The sequence below is a fragment of the Gamsiella multidivaricata genome (assembly GCF_025024155.1).
Source record: "Gamsiella multidivaricata strain RSA 2152 chromosome Unknown BC939scaffold_98, whole genome shotgun sequence".
Classification (NCBI taxonomy): Eukaryota; Fungi; Mortierellomycota; class Mortierellomycetes; order Mortierellales; family Mortierellaceae; genus Gamsiella; species Gamsiella multidivaricata.
Genome location: NW_026251806.1, coordinates 94,683 through 111,259, shown reverse-complemented (window position 1 = coordinate 111,259; position 16,577 = coordinate 94,683). Strand labels below are relative to the sequence as shown.

The window sequence follows — 16,577 nt, the reverse complement described above, 5'->3', positions numbered from 1 at the left end:
CGGTGCACCCGGCCCCACCTTAAGCGGCCATACCTACTTTGTTGAGAGCATGGTGTATTCGCCCAGCGGCCAGCAGATCGCCTCGGGTAGTCGCGACGAGACGGTGCGACTGTGGGATGCACAAACCGGTGCACCTGGTCCCATCTTAAGCGGCCACACCCACTTTGTTACGAGTGTGGTGTATTCGCCCAGTGGCCAGCAGATCGCCTCGGGAAGTTTGGATCACACGGTGCGACTGTGGGATGCACAAACCGGTGCACCTGGTCCCATCTTAAGCGGACATACCGGCATGATTACGAGCGTAGTGTATTCGCCCAGTGGCCAGCAGATCGCCTCGGGAAGTTGGGACTCCACGGTGCGATTGTGGGACGCGCAAACCGGTGCGCCCGGTCCCATCTTAAGCGGCCATATCGAGGCTGTTACAAGCGTGGTGTATTCGCTCAGCGGCCAGCAGATCGCCTCGGGCAGTCACGACAACACGGTGCGGCTGTGGGATGTGAATTCGGGTCAATGTATGGCAGTTGTTCAAGACTTTCATGGACGAATCACAAGCATCACCTGGAACTCTACTCCAAATAGCACCTATTTCGCAACCGGCTGTGGCGATAAGTCTGTTCGCATGTGGCAGGTCATAGAAGAGGAGGATCGCTATCAGGTGCACCTGCATTGGACTTCGATGCATGACAGACTTACCGTGTCAAATACCTCTATCCAAAACGCCCAAGGCTTAAGCAGGATAAATACGCGGCTATTAGAGCAACGCGGCGCTGTGGGCAAGCCGATTCCGCCTTTGGGCTTCCGCGAGGCAAGCAAAAAGCTAATGACCATGGCGTCCGTAGCGCATAAACTCAAGGTGCCGTCAAACCACAGTATGATGGATACCGCTGCCACGACCGTTTCTCCTGCTGTGCAGTCAGCAAAGCCGGTCGATTCGGAGAATATCTTTTCGCTTGTTTGAAAGGTGAAGGCCATGCAAATAGGAGATTAGCAACGATGTCTCATTGCCAATCTTCTAGCGCATGGATTGTGCTTCTGAAGACAATATGCAGAGCTGTCTTTGTCCATGACAAGTTCATAGATTAAAAGTGGTAGTCAAGGACACGAATTAAAGCACCCAATGGGTTAGAAAAACTAAAGAGCGGGAGAAAGCAATGAACAATGAAGGAATCAAGCTAGGGTCCTGGGGTATTGTGTGCGCGTAAACATTGACCACGGCAGCCCGCTGTCTTAAGTATTACGCGCAAGAGAAACACAACTCTCCCGATTTCAAACAATCCCCTTGCGGAAACTGTCATCCCAACTTCTTTCACCGACCCTGGCCAATACCACCAGTAACACCGCTGTGGCCGACTCCAGACCTACATCCAACAACGCACTCGCCATACTGAAGCAGATTTCAGTAAGTGTTGGATTGTTCACCCATTAATAAGGAACGTGAGCTGGGTTTAGGCCGCTGTGAGACAGGTTAGATTAACCCTACTGATGAAATGTTGTTGCAATAGTAATTGAACTTGGTACGAGAGGAACTGTTCATGCGGATAACCGATATTTGGGCCTACCTGAGCAGGCAATGGCCCGAAGCTATCATCCGTTGAATTATGGCCGAACGTCTCTAAGTCAGAACCCGCGCTAGAACGCGACGACTACCGCCTTTTCCGATTTTTAATTGAGTATGAATAGTTCCTCGAGTCCTGAATCATGCTATGTGGGGTGGTCTTGTAGAGCGGGAGGGCTTTATGAGGCTCCTATGGATATTTGATCCAAATGTTGGAAGATATAAATCAATTGCAGGCAAGTTTTAAGTAGCGGTGTACTGTGCGCTGCCGTGCGTCCATATTAAAGCGTGAGCTCAATTGCTGTACGATCGTCCTGTAGGTGTTCGTTGCTCTGGTGTTGTTGAACTTCGTCATGATTTCCGTCAATGTTTCCCTATATCGAGGGCTTCAGTTGTCTTTGAGGTCGACCTTGTGTTGGTGATGACACTATTGGGTCTGGGGGTGGGGGGTTCATCGTCTTTAAAATCCATTCTCGCTCTCTTAGTAACGAATGACCCTCCCTGCCGCTAAATTTAATACGCCAGCAACCTTAGTCAGTCGCCCGCGGGTGCGGGAACCAAGACGACGCGTCAGCTCGGGAGGGAAGCTGTTCGAGGAATCGATGGAACCCTGTTACACTAACGTTTAACATTCTTAGTGATGAGAACCCAAAATATGAGATGTCCTTTGAAGGACCAATTTTATTATCAAGTCTATCTACTTACAAATACAATGAAGTTATAGATCAATCACTGATCTGTATATACCAGAATGTACGGGGAAGTGTTCATATAAATCGAGGACCTAATAGGCATAAGTTTTTTGATGGTTGTCATGGTAGAAAGTGTGAGAAGTTGAATGGCGTTCTATTGATAGCTCAGCGGCCACTTATTGAACCTATCTAAAGGCGAATATAGTCAGCTTTGGGCTAGACTGAAACTTTGAGTTGTTACTTAGAAAATATGCTCAGCAGACGCACAGCCACAACAGACCCTTCGAATTTGGTGGCAACTCTCAAACAAGAAAATGAACACAAAACCACATCCGCTTGTCGCTACAATACCAAAAAAAAAAAAAAAAAAAAAAAAAAAAAAAAAAAACACAACAACTTGAGAGTGGTCAGTGCTAAAAGTACAATTAGATTTATTTCTACAGTCGTGATCACTCTATTTCTTGGATATCTGTGCTCCCGAGTCAATCCACCGCCATGGCGTTCGCAGCTCGTGCCGAGACCGCTATCGGCACCACCGGTTGTGTTGGGGACCTAGACTTTGGCAGTGGTTGTGGCAGCGGCGAAGAGTCCCCATTCTCTAGTCGCGGCTGCGCATCCTCCGTGTTCACATCACTCCCCCGTCGAGACCCTCCACGGCCGTCTTCTTGTCCTTCTATATCCTGCTGCTGCCGCTGCTGTTGCTGTTGCTGTTGCTGCCTCTTTGGCTGTTGGTGGTCATCCTCCGTCACTGGCGAGACTGATTGTCGACCCTGTTTTCGAACCGCAGGCGCCGGGAGCGCCAGCATCTGTGCGTTCTTTCGTTCCTGAAGAGTCGACCTTGGGTACGCATTCTGCGCCAGTGGCGTGTGCGTGTGTACATGCCCATTACGTGCACGTGCGTGTGTGTGCGCATGATACGGATGCGGATGCTGGTGCACATGCATGTGGTTGTGCCCGTGTGTGCTATGCGTATGGTGCGCATGGTGGTTATGTCCGAGATGGTGATGGAAATGGTGTTGATGATTCGGATGGTTTGGATGGTACGGATGATGATGCGGATGGTGGTGGTGTAACGTATGATGCCTATGTACCGCCGTCGATCCGCTCGCCTTGGCTGTGCCTCGATCCAGCTTCACAGGCAGCGACGGGATGATGTGGTGATGGTGCTGTGCTGGATGGATATGGGCCGGCAACACCGGCGCAGAATGATGCGCGTGTAGATGTGCGTGCGCATGCGCATGTCCGTGTCCGTGCGGATGCAGGTGTGTATGTTGGTGCGGGGCGTGCGTGTGCAGGTGCTGCTGCTGCTGCTGTGTCTGTCGCGATATCTGAGGCGAGCTCCTGTCTACAGTCTCGGAGGAGGCTACGACCATCTGCATGCAATTCTCATCCGCTACCGAATCTGCACCGTCCGGTTTATTGGAGTAGCGCTTGGGTCGCTCGTCTAAGGCGGTAGTATCGCAAGCCGACGGTGACAATGTGCCCTCACAGCGTCCGGCGACCTCTTCTTCTCGAGGGACCACCTGCGCGCTACAAGTCGATTCACCACAGCTGGGCGTGCGAGCGTGAGGGTGCTGGTGGTGCTTATGTGGGGGGTGTCCTGCGGGATCAGAATGGCTGGCGACTGTGTCATGGACCGATTTTCTCTTTTCTGAAGACCGCATCAGATGTTGGGCTCGTTGCTGGAAAGAAACGGAAGTGCAGGGCGCCAAATGTACTAAACAGGATTAGTAAAGTGAAATCAGACCATGGGGGGAGGACAACTGCGGAGCAAATTCTGGCGTGACACGAACCATTTGATCGAGCTGGATCAGATAAGATATGTACACCTGTGTCGCGTTCACCTTCAGTCGTGGGTTGAGTCTCTAATAGGACGTTATCAAAAAGCGCGCGTTGTCATTAGTATCCTTGTGGGAAAAATAAATAAATAAAGACTATTTTAGGTCATCCCGGCAGGACACGTACAAGACCAAGCGACCGTGGCATGTATGAAAACGCAGAAGTATGCGTCGATTTTTCATGGTGCAGAGAGTGCTGGTGTACATGGTGATGATGATGATGTGGGGGCGCGGTATGTTGATGCGCATGCTGGTGTATAACATGCGGGTGTGTAACATGCTGAGGATGATGATGGTGTACACGTCCATGAAGATGTTGGTGTTGATGATGCGGGTGCGGCAAGTGACGGTGATGATGGTGCATTGTATCTCCTGGATATGAATGCGGCACTTGGTCATGATGGTGATGTTGCTGCTTCTGCTGTTGATTAACTTCCAATGCTCCACTATCAACGTCGCCCTCCTCGCTCCCAGAGTTCCTCTGATGGCATGGCCTGATCTCGCTGTCTAAAAAGTGCAGGGCCAGTAAGAGCCTTGTTTTAGCATTGTACCACAAAGCAGCCATCGTACTACAATGCTGATATGCAGCAGCTCCGTGAGATATTTCACTTTCTCATCCTCTTGAGCGCCCTGGCCATTTCTTTTCTTTTTTTGCAGGGAAGAATGAGTGCACGGGATCAAAGAAAAGAAAGAAAAGGGCGCAGAATAAACTGTGCCTTACCTAGCAAGGAGGAGATAGACATCGTCGAGCGAGTACTGGGCTGGACGTCGTAGAAGAAATGAGGCGCGGTGACATGTACATTAGCCGCAGAGAGGGTCAGAAGAAGAACGGTAAGCGCCGAGAACCCACGTTTGATCCCCTCATTGAAAAAAGCACGACCAAAACGGGCGTAGTCCCATTACCTTGGCTGACTGGCCTGGCCCATACGATCTGTGGGGCGATCTCGACGAGTGATATTGTGGCGACTCGCCCTCCTGCTCTTGGCGGTGTCGATTCGTCTGGTTGTCATCCGAGTCATCGTCAGAAACCTGCTGGCCATGTTCTCTATAGTGATATCTCGAGGTATCATCCATATGCTTCCTAGTGCCATAATGCTGCTCTGACGTTCTTGTCTCCTTCTCCCTGTCACTATTCAGGTCCTGCAGTGGACGAGACGGATGCTCCTGCAGATGTGCATGTCGTTGCTGCTGGTATGATTTGGACGAGTGTGGAAATTCCCTATATCTGTGGTTGTCGCTGGTGTCGTCCGAGAGGGGCTTTAGGGCTGCGGCGGCCAGGGTATCGAGGTTTCCTCGACTCTGATACAGCGAGTCTGATTTGGTCTCACGCTCCCCTTGAGGGTGTAATGCGTCCTCGCTATGTGCACTGGTGCCACTGGCTTTGCTGTTGGATTGTTCGCTTACAGTGTGAGAGTGTGTTCCAGGGGAAGGTGATTTGGTGTGCGATTCCATGGCCGCTGAATGAGAGAGTTCAGTGATCCAATGGCAATGAGAGAGAGAGGGAGAGAGAGAGAGAGAGAGAGAGAGAGAGGAAGAGAGAGGGGGAGAGAGAGAGGGGCGAGGCACCAATGGGGAGGAGGTGGAGGAGTTCAGTAGCGGCGAGGTGAGTGTGTACGTGCGCTTGAAGTTGCAAGTGTAAGTCTGTGAGAGTGAAGGAAGAAAAGAAGGAAAGAGGGCGGGCCCTTCGAAAAGTATGTCAAACCGGTGTGCCTTGAGGCATTTTCTCCTAGCGTCTTCTGTGGGACCTGTCAATTCTTTATTGTCAACAACCTCATAATAATACCGCAAATTCTGTATCGTCTCACCATCACCGCTCCATCAACCTCTGTCCCCAACCATCTCCCATCCCATATTGCCCTACACCACGCGCGTCTCCATGGCGTCCATGACTTGCACGACACGATACCTTAGCCGAGAGGTGCGGTGCCCTCTGAGTGTGGGATCTGCTAGATGCGGTACCTTCTGGGTGTGGTACCTTCTAGGCGGGGTGCCCACTGTGTAAGGTACCCTCTAGGTGGGGCGCCCTCTGAGCGCGCCATAAGCAATCCATTGCATGCTGATAACCTAATCAATGCTCCCTTTGCTATCAGGTCCTCTAGCCAGGCTGTACCTTTTCGTGCTTTCTGTCGGTGTCGTGCTGCAAATCTTGCAAATTGCTTCAGGCTTATCTGGGACTTCTTGTCCATTCTCCCCAATCGCTGCTCAATGTCATCTTCACTTCAATGCAATATTGACCCATTGTTGTTGTAGATGATGCTGCCTTATCGAGGGGGGTTCATCAAGTCCAGAGGGTCTACTGGACGGTGTTGAAGGCAACTGGTTCACCAGCCTTGTTGCAAATCTTAGTCCTGGAGCAGCCAATGGTCTTTGGTTCTCTGGGGCGAGGAACAAGCGAATGGCCTCTTGTGCGACCTTCATGCCAAACGCCAATAACCAGGGAAAGACACTCGGTGGCGGCAGTCTTTACTGGGGTCTCGTGAGCGGGTCCAGCACCAATAAGGTTGCGGAGTACTCATTACGAGGCATCGAGACATTTCGTTTGAATTCGACTGGAGGCATGGTAGAAGGATGAGGATTCCACGAGCGGATTCTGTGATCGCAGGAGAACAGGGATGAAACGTGCCATTTTTGAGAGTGCATATTTCTCCGTTGGAGATCGACTGTAAAGTTGGTCGCAAAAAAAAAAACAACAATCGGCGTCGTCTAAATTATCATGTGTAAACCAACCCCTTCGGCCCGCTTATTCGCTACGGGTTCGACAGGGTGAAGGGTGCTTGCTGCTCTTCTCATGATGCCCTCTCCCTTGTTATCTTTAGACGCGGGACAAGCTTGTAGGGTCCCCCGCCGGTTCCAGAAAACTTCGCTAAACCACTGCAAATCTATCCATGAACGCAAGAGATGTGTTTAAGAAAGAAGGTAGTCGTAGATTAAAGAAAACGATTGATAAATCTTGGTCTATTTTTATTATACACCAGGTCGGAAACCCTCATGGATACCTCTTCTTTGCAGGGTTCATTGTTTTATCGAAACAAAACTTTTAGCAAAACAGTGTATTGTGGCAGTAAAATAAAAATAATAATGCGTGCGATGCTGGGCGAAGTCGAATGAAAGCAGCACGGACCGATTAACCATGTTATATTTATGGGATTCGCTCCCTCGAAAAAAGTGTGCTCAATTGAATGTATGTCTGGCACCCCCTTCCACAATCTGTTTGATAGTGAGGATACCGGTCGTTTATTTGGACGGTACCGCTACAGCTCAATGATAGAGCCATTCAAGCGCGTCGTTCTCTTCTCTACCTCCGTTCCAAACTCGATCCCAGCCCACTACAATCCCCCTGATCTTCAACCACAAATACTGCAAGGGCCTTGACCCAATGGCCGCGTTCGATGCGCTGGCTATGATGAGGCGCGCTTTTGCCATTGCATCGAGAATGCGACTCCGTAAGGACGAGATGCGTCTGCCATAATATAGACTTGTTGGATCAGTTGGAAACTCCCATAGATCGTGACAATATGCGAGCGTGTGTTGACCAAATCCGTCATCAAGAAACGTGTAGAATCCTATTTGATCGGCAACATAGTCTCGTCCACTGTAGGCAACGGCTCTGGGGACACTTCCACGGGAGCCTTCAGTCGATAGATGGGCCACTGATGAGGTGGGTCTTATGAAATATAGTACAAAAAATAAAGTAATAGAAAGTGGTGTTTAGACAGAGTATAGTCTTTTAGGATGCGAGGAATTTGAATGGCAGATTGCTGTTTACCTGAACAAGATTCCCATGACGACCACCTGTATTGTCATTGATACCAGCGTCCAGAGGAAGAACCGAAAAAGACGGATTACGATCCATCCGCAATAAGACCTTCTGATCTTCCGCTCTGCAATTGGTGCCAGGGCTGAGGTTGTCGGATCGGCTGATAGGCCTCCTGAGATCTGCTTGACAGGGTCGCGATATTCCGAGTCTATGCTGGAGCTGGAGTCCGGCATTGATCCAGAGATCGATTCTCTCCTGGACGTCCCCTTTGTATGCTGCATGCGCCAGCGCCGAGCAGCATTGCTACGATAGGGCGCGTCACTCGCAGAGCTCTCGCCGGCTGACATCGTTGGCCATGATGTGTGTGTATTCCAGGACTGTAGATGGCTGCTGAATTTGTGCTTGAGATCGGAACGATGGGCTCTTGAGCGCAGCGCCTCCCTCCTATGCTGAGATGCTTCCATCCTATGCTGTTGCGATGCCTGTTTCCGTTGCTGCTGTGATGCCGTGGGCGTGTGTTGCTGAGATGGATAATTTGCTCCGTCTTTAAGATCTCGCCTATTAATCTGACCACTGCGCGTCGCCAGATCTCGCCGTTGCTTCTCTTGGGTTGGTTGCATCGACAAGGGTCGCCTCGGTGGTACTGACTCGGAGATAGACTCTCGCAAGGCCTGCATCCTTCTTTCCAGTTCCGCCTGGCTGATAAGAGTCGTTTTCTGCGTCTTTACATCTCTCGTGTAGATGGGTTCCGTATCTGCTGCAATTGGCGCTTGTGTTGATGGGGTCGTTATAAGTCTTTCCTTAGGGAGCACATACTGGGGCACAATTGGAGTTGCAGTTGTTTTGGTGCGATCCAAGAATGTGGTAAGGGACTCGCCCTTTGTCATCCTGGCACCTGTAAGAAATTTTACAACATCATCATAGTCGTCGCTGTTGTTGATGTCGTCGCCGTCGCCGTTGCCATCACCCTCATATTCATCGTCCAGGAGGGGTTTCTTGGCGCTTAGGGACTCATAACTATGTCCGTCGCCATGCCCACGTTCACGATTAGGCACCCGATGTTCTGAACCGCGGTACGTCTCTGAACTAGAACGGCTACCGAGATAGGTGCTGGATCGATCAGTGCTGGGGACGCTTCTGGGCGTAGTACGTCGGACCCCCTGACGAAAGTTACTGCGGTGGGTAGAAAAAGATACCGCTGGTCTGTTTAGGTGGTCTGCAGCACGGTGGTCGGCACGCTGCTGTAGCTGTGATGGATGTTGTTCTGCTTGCAGGTGCTGTCGGTGTACAGATCGACGCGGCTCCCATTCCTCTGCCTTGCTCATGGTCGGTCGTGTCTGAATGGGCGAATCAATGATCCAGAAGTAGAGATTCGAGTGTGTCACATACGCATCTTTATTTGTCTAAAACACTAATCATCGCTGTCGTATTCATCGTCGTCGCTGAGCGCTGCTGTTGCTGAGCTGCGGATCGACGATTGCTTGGTCTAAGTTTCGTCGTTGGAGCAAAGTACGAGCAGTTAGCCCTCTACACCATTGTAAACTCCTGCATGTGCGGGGCCATCCATATTACTAACCTCTTCAAATTTGGAGGACCTTGACTCTGGCAACTTGATGGCTCCTACACGACGGAGATATGCTTCGATATCTAGTACGTTCGATATAAAAATAACAATAGATGTGAGCCTTTTGAAATAAAGTCTATTGGTTATTTTCGATCTGAAATAGAAGGACAACCTACCTTCAGGCTTCATGTTCAGGCCTCCAAGCTGTGCTGCTCCAACGAGCTGTGTCTTCATGTCTCCATTGCCGTAGATCAAGAGTGTGGGTAGGTTGCGGTCGGGATAGTTGGGGATGCATTGATCTCCAATGATCTTTACAAACTTGGTTGCTTTGTTCCTGGCGGCGACTGTAGCGAGATGTGCACCCATTAGCTTACAAATGGGCAGGCTATTGAGGGTAATTGAGGATAGGACATTGTGAGAGTCCAGTTCTCCCTTGCAAAGACACTCGTTTATCTTAAACCTTCTGCCTCAGAGACGAGTAACACTCACTATTCCTTATATAAAAAGACGACTACCCAGATGTCTTTGCTCGCTTCAGAGACCTCGCGAACGAAATCTGTCTTGTAAATGTGCTGAATCTCTCCGAACTTGTCCTCTGACATTTCCTGCTTCATCGCGTTGAGTCTCTGTTGCCTAAGCACGCGACAGGAAGAGAAGAGGGGTCGCCGGTCAATACTTTGACAAAAGATCAATTGAATTCTAAAGTCTCGTTTTGTCTTGTTTATACCTATACTCCATCAAAACTCGTTCTTCTTCTTCATTGTCCTCGTCCAGCAGCTCGTCAAGTTCGTCGACAGTCTTCTGCTCATAGTTCTTGTCATTCCGCTTTGCGATGGCCTCGTCAATCATGTCGATGATGTCTGCCTCGGTGATCTGGCCCTCTTTCTGAGGGATGATGCCCTTTGCACGGAGGATGTCGTTCCATTCCGTGTCTTCGTCGTGGTTGTTGGCCATGGGTGCTGTCTTTGTTGCTGGGGGTTGAGTTGTTTGGTGCGTCGAAGATGATTTCGAAGAGAAAGGGGAAAAGGATGATGGAAAAAGAAGAGATGCGAAGGCGGAGGCGCGAACTGATCGCCCTTTCAGCTGGGCTGCAGGACTGTGATTGGCTAGACACTTGTCGCCACTGGGAAGGTGTGCAAAAAGTGAAAAAGCGACACCACGCGCGTCTGTGATTGTGCGGTGCAGAGCGCGTACTTGAATCCGACCAATGGTGTTCCCTCGAAAAGGACGTTCGAACGCATCCACTTTGGATTGCATGGACGGGTGAGTGAAAGAAGAAGGACGCGTAGAGCCCTACAGTGTACGATATACATTCATCCACACAGCATGCACTCATACAGGGCTATATATCCGTTCCTTTCCATCCCCCATCCTTTCGTTCTTCATTCGATCGACCGTGCGTGGGAACAACGCAGCACGACGCAACGGTGCAGCTGCTTCAGCGATACCATCGTCCTTCGTATTATTGCCCATTACAGCCGCTCTACACCTTCCCCGCCACTGCTTCATTCCCTTGCTCTGCTTCCCTCTGCACCAGTCTTGCTGCTAACCTCTTCAACACTGCTTCCAGGATGAGTCCATGGGACATCCAGGAAGGAGCCGCCCACACGCTAGACCCTCCCCTCTCTCTCCTCTTCCAATCTGAGTCTCAATCGTCGAGGACAGGAGTCGAAGAAAGAGAAGGGAAAGGGAAAGGGAAAGGGAAAGCGAAAGAATAAGATGGAAAATGGGACGCGCTTGACCCCCTGCGGACCTTGTGATGAGAAAAAAGGAGGAACACAGTGAGGGCTAAGAGGAGACCCCGTCGTCAACAAAAGGCACTCGCACCACAACGCAACACAAACAAAGGCAAGGGCAGAGGCAGAGGCCGGGGAACAAGAAGGAAAAGGCGGTGGAAAGCAGGGCGGGGCCAGAGCAAGGACACATTCATCCATGATCGGTATGGGAGCCAGCAACTGTCTATATATCAGCTTGCTTGAAAGCAAGCGTGCATCAAACCGCATTTCCAGCTTGAACGACAGCGTCGCATCAGACTGTTGACGCCCCACACATTGTCCATGTGCAGATGAGTGGATGTGGTCTTTCTTTCCAGAAGGGTCTGTAGGTAGCAAGCGTGGCAAACACCTCGACGGAGGACTGGTCGATAGCACTAGAAGCACAGGGTCGGGGGTTGTGGTTTGATATGTCCAATTGGTCGTGCGCTGCAGTGTGCGCTCGGAGTGCCGGTAGCTGGTGCTGGTACCTGACTCGCTTAAAAATTGTTTTGTTTCCCCCTCCTTCCTGTGCCCATCACACCTTCTGTCTCTCCAACTCCACTTTAATCCCTCACCTCTTTCCTATCTACTTCATCCCCATCCCCATCCTCATCCTCGCCCCACCCCCTTCACCTCTCCTCCTTCCCTCCTTGTCTTCGCGTAGCTGACACGCCTCATCAGCAATGGCCCCAAAGACCCCACAGGCTAATTCCAAACTGCCAAAGGCGCCCTCAGCGGGTGGCCCCATCCCCCTGACTGGCCTCCCTGCCCCATCGAGCGTGCTCCAGCGCCGCTCATTCATGCCCACCCCGGGTGCCGGCTCTGTCTCCAAGGCCCTCAAGGATATGTCTCCCGAGCAGCAAGCCCTCCTTGCGGAGGCCATCTCGATTCACAGCCCCGGACTGATTGATCCTGGCCGCAGGACATCCGCCCCAGGTGCATCACCAGCATACACAACAAAGACGAACGGATCAGGATTTGGAGGAGCGGGACCCGGATCAGGATACCAGCTCGAACAGGGCCCCAGAACGACTAGCCCCAGTGCCTTCGGCCTCTCATCACTCCAGCACAACGCACGATCCATCAGCCCCGCCAGCAATGGCGATCGAGCCTCACCCACTGGCCTTAGCTCGCCAGCTTCCTACAGAGCGCCGACCTCACAACCAACACAGCTCGGCCGCCGTGCCAGCTACTCCCGCCTGAGCACCCACGCAGAGTCACCCTTGGCAGGCGTACACTCGGCTACAACGAACACAGCAACAATGCAGCAAATATCTCGTCCTCCCTCATATTCTGGAATATCCCCTTCCCCGCTCTCGACCTCGCATCCTAGTCTGTCCTCGATGTCGTCCTCGACGCCCTCTCCAACGACCCCAGTGGGCGCAGGTCGCCCTACTCCAGGATCACCCTCAGGAGCTCGCCCTGCACTCACAAGCTCACGTCTCTCTGCAGGGCCGGGGACCATGTCAGGAGCAATCGGTGGAGGTACACGCACGGGCTTGATGAAGCAGCCCTTGTTCCAGCGTCCCCCGGGCACGGCGGCAGTCGCAGCACCGGTACAGCCAGCCAAGAATCCGCTTGCAGCCGTTCCTGGACCGCCTGCCATTGCACCACCCTCGCTCGACAACTACGAGATCGGAGACCATGTCGTCGTCGAGAGCATGGATCTTTCGGGGATCCTGCGCTTCTTGGGGCCGACCGAGTTCAAGTCGGGCACTTGGGCAGGAATCGAGCTTGATACCCCTACAGGGAAGAACGACGGAAGCGTGGGAGGGTAGGTCATTTATCAGGCTGAATATCCAAAGATATCGATGTCATCCATTACGATCAATGATGTCTATGCTGTTCCTAACTCCTGTCTTTACCACCCCTCTTTTGATCCGTTTACGGTCGTGGCGGATAATTGGTCAATGTAGAGTCACTTATTTTCAATGCAAACCAAAGTACGGAATCTTTGTTCTTGCGGCAAAGATCGCCAAACCAGAGCTACTGTTCCCGTCTACACCAGATCTCTCTATAGCTCATCCTCTTCCCGCACAGGAAGAGTCGCCAGCACCAGCACCGGCACCGGCCACGCCAACAGTCAACAACCATGCTGTTCAAGCTGCCTCCAAAATTACAGCTGGATCCAGAGCATCAAAGTACATTGGGATGACGGCTACTCAGCTCAAGCAGCGTAATGGAGCACCTCAACCCGCAACACCACGCATCTCAACTCCAGCTCAGTCCAACTCTAGCCTGGCAGGGGCTTCCGCGAGGGCTGCTAGTCCCACAATTCGAGCACTGAGTGGCATGAACGGATCGCCCACTTCGAACAGGACTATTCCTCCTGGGGCTACGAACGCTCGCGCCAACTCGCCCTCGCCTGTCCCAAAGCCGCTCTTTCGATCTTCTTCACCCACAGCACGTTCAGCTACTGGCAACCGCTTGTCACAACAGCCAGCAGGAAAGCCGACTCTCGCCACCCTCAACTCAAAACCAGCAGTACACTCTCGCTCAACCTCCTCGACATCTTCAGTCACTTCGCAGTCGAGTGCTAACGGTACCCGAGCCAGGACTTCACCGACGCCGCGTAGCATGACTGCGCCTAGACGACTTTCCTCACGCTCAGAAACTCCAGACCTTAGTGGTCTCATCTCTCCCAATGAGAGCCGACCCACTCTTCTAGATCAAGCCTCTGCTATTCAGATGGCTGGATCGCCCCAGGACAACGTCTCACTTCAGCTGCAGCAGCTGCAGCTCGACTTTGATACCGCCGTGGCGGAAAATAACATGCTCAAATCCGAGATAAGCGAGACCAAATCGCAGCTGGAGACGAGCAAACTGTTGGAGAAGAGGGACCTATCGTATGAAGAGCGAACATTCCTAAGCAAGAGTCTGGGTCACGAGGTAATTACTGAGCGCCTTGGTCAAGAGCTGGAGGATCTTCATGCAATGAAGGCGGCCTGGGACAAGGAGAGGGCCACAAAGGACCAAGAGCTCAAGGTTGTTACGGACAAGATGACACAGCTCTGGTTGGACACTGCCCGATCGCAGAAGGAACGAACTGCTCTTATTCAGGAAAAGACCGAGCTAGCAGAGAAGCTGAAGCAATTGGAGGAGAATGGCGGCGTTGCCGTTAATGATGAGAACATTGGAGCGAGCTCAGAGCACCAGACCCTGATCGAGTCCTTACAAGCAAGTCTCCGAGAAGCGGACGAAAAGACCGTAGCCCTCGAGGCCAAACTCCAGGATCTTTCAGCAAGGGCAATGGAGGAGGAGGAAAAATTGAACAGAATGAACGAGGAAAGCAAAGCGATCAACGAGGCCAAGGTGCAGGAACTTGAATCCGAACGCGATGGCCTGCATGCCAAGGTGGCAGAGTTGGAGGCAACCTCCAAGACAGCATTGGAGGAAATGGAGTCTAGGCTGAAAGAGGCACTAGAGGAAGCCCTGGTAACAAAGGCCCAGCTGAACGAAGCACAGACCAAACTGGAGGAGGAGGCTGAATACCGTAGACTGAGCGAATCTGAGTCAAATACCAAGTTAAAGGCAGCTGAAGTCGAATTACAGGAGTCACAAAACCTGCTTGCCAAGAGCGAAAAGCTCGTCCGTGGACTCGAGGACAAGACGAAGGAGTACGAGGCGACGATTGTCAAGCGCGAGGAGGACGTTGCCAGTCTTAAGTTGGAGCTCCAGGACATCGGTGGCATGGTGCAGAGCGAGGAGGTGGACCGAATGCGCAAGGTCTGGGAGCTCGAGAAGAAGCGACTAGAGGAGGCTGTGGCGGACAACATCACCATCATGACCACCCTTCGAAGCGAAATCCAGACGCTCGAGACAAACCAGGACGAACTTTATGCCCAGATCAAGACCCTGGAAGCCTCTGAGACATCTTTGAAGGAGCTCAAATCCGCAGCGGAGCTGGAGACAGTGCAAGCTCAAAAGGCTGCCAAGGATGCGGAGGAGGTGTTTGCGCAGGAGCGGACTGCATTGGAGGCTAAGATTGCCGAATCCCAGTTGGCTTTGGAGAGCCGCTTGTCCGAAGTAAAGGAGAGGATGGAGGACCTGGAAGCGATTGCTCTTACAGTCGAGGAATGGAGAGAAAGATGCGAGGCAATGCAGCTGGAGATGATCCAGAAGACGGCTGCGGTCGAGGACCTTGGTTTGAAACTCGCCGATGTACAGGCACAAGCGGACGTGCTCAGACAAGAAAACGTGGAAATCAAGGCCAAGCTGGAGATGAAGGTATCGGCGGATCAGACGGCAGCACTGGAGAGCTCAAGAGTTGAGATTGTTGCACTCGAGGAGGAGCGCGAACAGTTGTTGAGTAAGGTCTCTGAACTCGAGGCGGCCTTGGCGCTGTCTGTCTCTGCACCGCGGGCAACTTCTTCAAGCACCGCGGACTCTGAGGCTGTTCTGAACCGCGCCGAGTTGGAAGAAGAGATCGCTGGACTGAAGCAAATGGTCCACGAGCTCACAGCGGAAAATGCGGTGGTGGCGAGCGACAACAAGAAGCTGATGCAGGAGCACGACATCCTTATGGAGGCGCACAAACATGTCGAGACCGAGTGCCTCAAGCTGATGGACGAAGTCGAGCGACTTCATTCGGAGAGCCTGGCAGTTACGTCGATCGGGGAGAGCGAGGTGGCTGAGAAGGGTGGCCTGGACATGATTCACATTGAGACAGGCGCAAAGGCTCCATTGATTGGTCAAGAAGAGCTGAAGGCAGCGCTCAGCAACGTCTCTGTGCTCACCAAGGACACATCCATCCTGGCGCCTTCGGAGAAGCAATCGGGACAGAATCAGTCTGCGTCGGTTATTCGCCTTGAGAGTCTGCTCAAGGACAAGCAGACAATGCTGGACCGGCTCACACAGGCGCATTCGCTCGAGATGAGAGACCTTCGCCAGCGGTATGTTGATCTGGATCGGGCGAAGGCATATGAGATTGGCCAACTGAACAAGGAGCTCACGGATCTGGAGTCATTGATTGAGAGTAAGATCTTCCACGAGGCTGATCTCGAGGAAGAGGTCCAAATGAAGCAAAAGGAGATTGACCGTCTTCAGCTGGAGATTGCGGATCTCAAGAGCCAACTCGCGAGCGTCTCTAATGGAACTCATGGATCCCTGGTGGATCTTCCTTCCAATGGCTTGTCCTCGGATTGGCGCCCTAACTCTTCGAACGCGCCACACGTCGGATCCAGAGTCGTTGCGAAATCGCCACTCTCGAACGAAAGGACTAGGACGGAAGCTGACGGCACGGATAAGGCGTTGTTCTGCGAGATTTGCGAGGTGGAGGGTCATGATCTGATCGGCTGTGTCGCTGTCTTTGGAAGTGGAAAGTCAGCTGGAGGCTTCACGCCCTCTGTCCCTGCCACGTCGGCACCATCATACTCAGAGGCAGATTTGGAGGATGAGAGACCTGTGAGTACCATATC

At 52.1% G+C, this 16,577-nt stretch overlaps 5 protein-coding genes across 5 annotated transcripts; 2 read left to right on the top strand and 3 right to left on the bottom strand.

Moving 5' to 3' along the window:
- Positions 1 to 472: 472 nt before the first annotated feature.
- Positions 473 to 821, top strand: BC939DRAFT_466586 (uncharacterized protein; the record flags this gene model as incomplete). Its single annotated transcript, XM_051557664.1, has 1 exon — positions 473 to 821. A coding segment is annotated over one exon (163 nt), but the record flags the coding sequence as incomplete, so codon positions are not given.
- Positions 822 to 2,659: 1,838 nt separating this feature from the next.
- BC939DRAFT_335802 (uncharacterized protein) lies at positions 2,660 to 5,035 on the bottom strand. The gene is made up of 4 exons (XM_051551639.1): positions 4,989 to 5,035; positions 4,213 to 4,846; positions 4,041 to 4,112; positions 2,660 to 3,929 (listed from the first exon to the last, which is right to left on the bottom strand). Exons 2-4 carry the CDS (start codon positions 4,648 to 4,650, stop codon positions 2,730 to 2,732), a joined length of 1,710 nt encoding a protein of 569 aa, XP_051407334.1. The 5' UTR covers positions 4,651 to 4,846; positions 4,989 to 5,035; the 3' UTR covers positions 2,660 to 2,729.
- A 618-nt stretch (positions 5,036 to 5,653) lies between these two features.
- On the top strand, positions 5,654 to 6,998 carry BC939DRAFT_496803 (uncharacterized protein; the record flags this gene model as incomplete). Its single annotated transcript, XM_051559694.1, has 3 exons — positions 5,654 to 5,688; positions 5,997 to 6,083; positions 6,369 to 6,998. The coding sequence occupies 3 exons, from the start codon at positions 5,654 to 5,656 to the stop codon at positions 6,655 to 6,657; spliced, it is 411 nt and encodes a 136-aa protein (XP_051407333.1). The 3' UTR covers positions 6,658 to 6,998.
- A 345-nt stretch (positions 6,999 to 7,343) lies between these two features.
- Positions 7,344 to 9,167, bottom strand: BC939DRAFT_507573 (uncharacterized protein; the record flags this gene model as incomplete). The annotated part of the gene is made up of 2 exons (XM_051560897.1): positions 7,344 to 7,749; positions 7,852 to 9,167. The coding sequence occupies 2 exons, from the start codon at positions 9,165 to 9,167 to the stop codon at positions 7,344 to 7,346; spliced, it is 1,722 nt and encodes a 573-aa protein (XP_051407332.1).
- A 50-nt stretch (positions 9,168 to 9,217) lies between these two features.
- On the bottom strand, positions 9,218 to 11,125 carry BC939DRAFT_466574 (thioredoxin-like protein). Its single transcript, XM_051557663.1, has 5 exons — positions 10,134 to 11,125; positions 9,896 to 10,039; positions 9,583 to 9,791; positions 9,419 to 9,489; positions 9,218 to 9,328 (listed from the first exon to the last, which is right to left on the bottom strand). The coding sequence occupies exons 1-5, from the start codon at positions 10,661 to 10,663 to the stop codon at positions 9,254 to 9,256; spliced, it is 1,029 nt and encodes a 342-aa protein (XP_051407331.1). The 5' UTR covers positions 10,664 to 11,125; the 3' UTR covers positions 9,218 to 9,253.
- Positions 11,126 to 16,577: the final 5,452 nt, after the last annotated feature.

Coding starts and splice junctions, on each gene's coding strand:
- BC939DRAFT_335802 (XM_051551639.1), bottom strand. CDS start 4,650: ATGGCTGCTTTGTGGTACAATGCTAAAACAAGGCTCTTACTGGCCCTG. Junction 4,113..4,212: donor TGCCACGGTCGCTTGGTCTT/GTACGTGTCCTG, acceptor ACGTCCTATTAG/AGACTCAACCCACGACTGAA. Junction 3,930..4,040: donor TGATCCAGCTCGATCAAATG/GTTCGTGTCACG, acceptor GTTTCTTTCCAG/CAACGAGCCCAACATCTGAT.
- BC939DRAFT_466574 (XM_051557663.1), bottom strand. CDS start 10,663: ATGCAATCCAAAGTGGATGCGTTCGAACGTCCTTTTCGAGGGAACACC. Junction 10,040..10,133: donor CGAGTTTTGATGGAGTATAG/GTATAAACAAGA, acceptor TCGCGTGCTTAG/GCAACAGAGACTCAACGCGA. Junction 9,329..9,418: donor GGTCCTCCAAATTTGAAGAG/GTTAGTAATATG, acceptor GACGAAACTTAG/ACCAAGCAATCGTCGATCCG.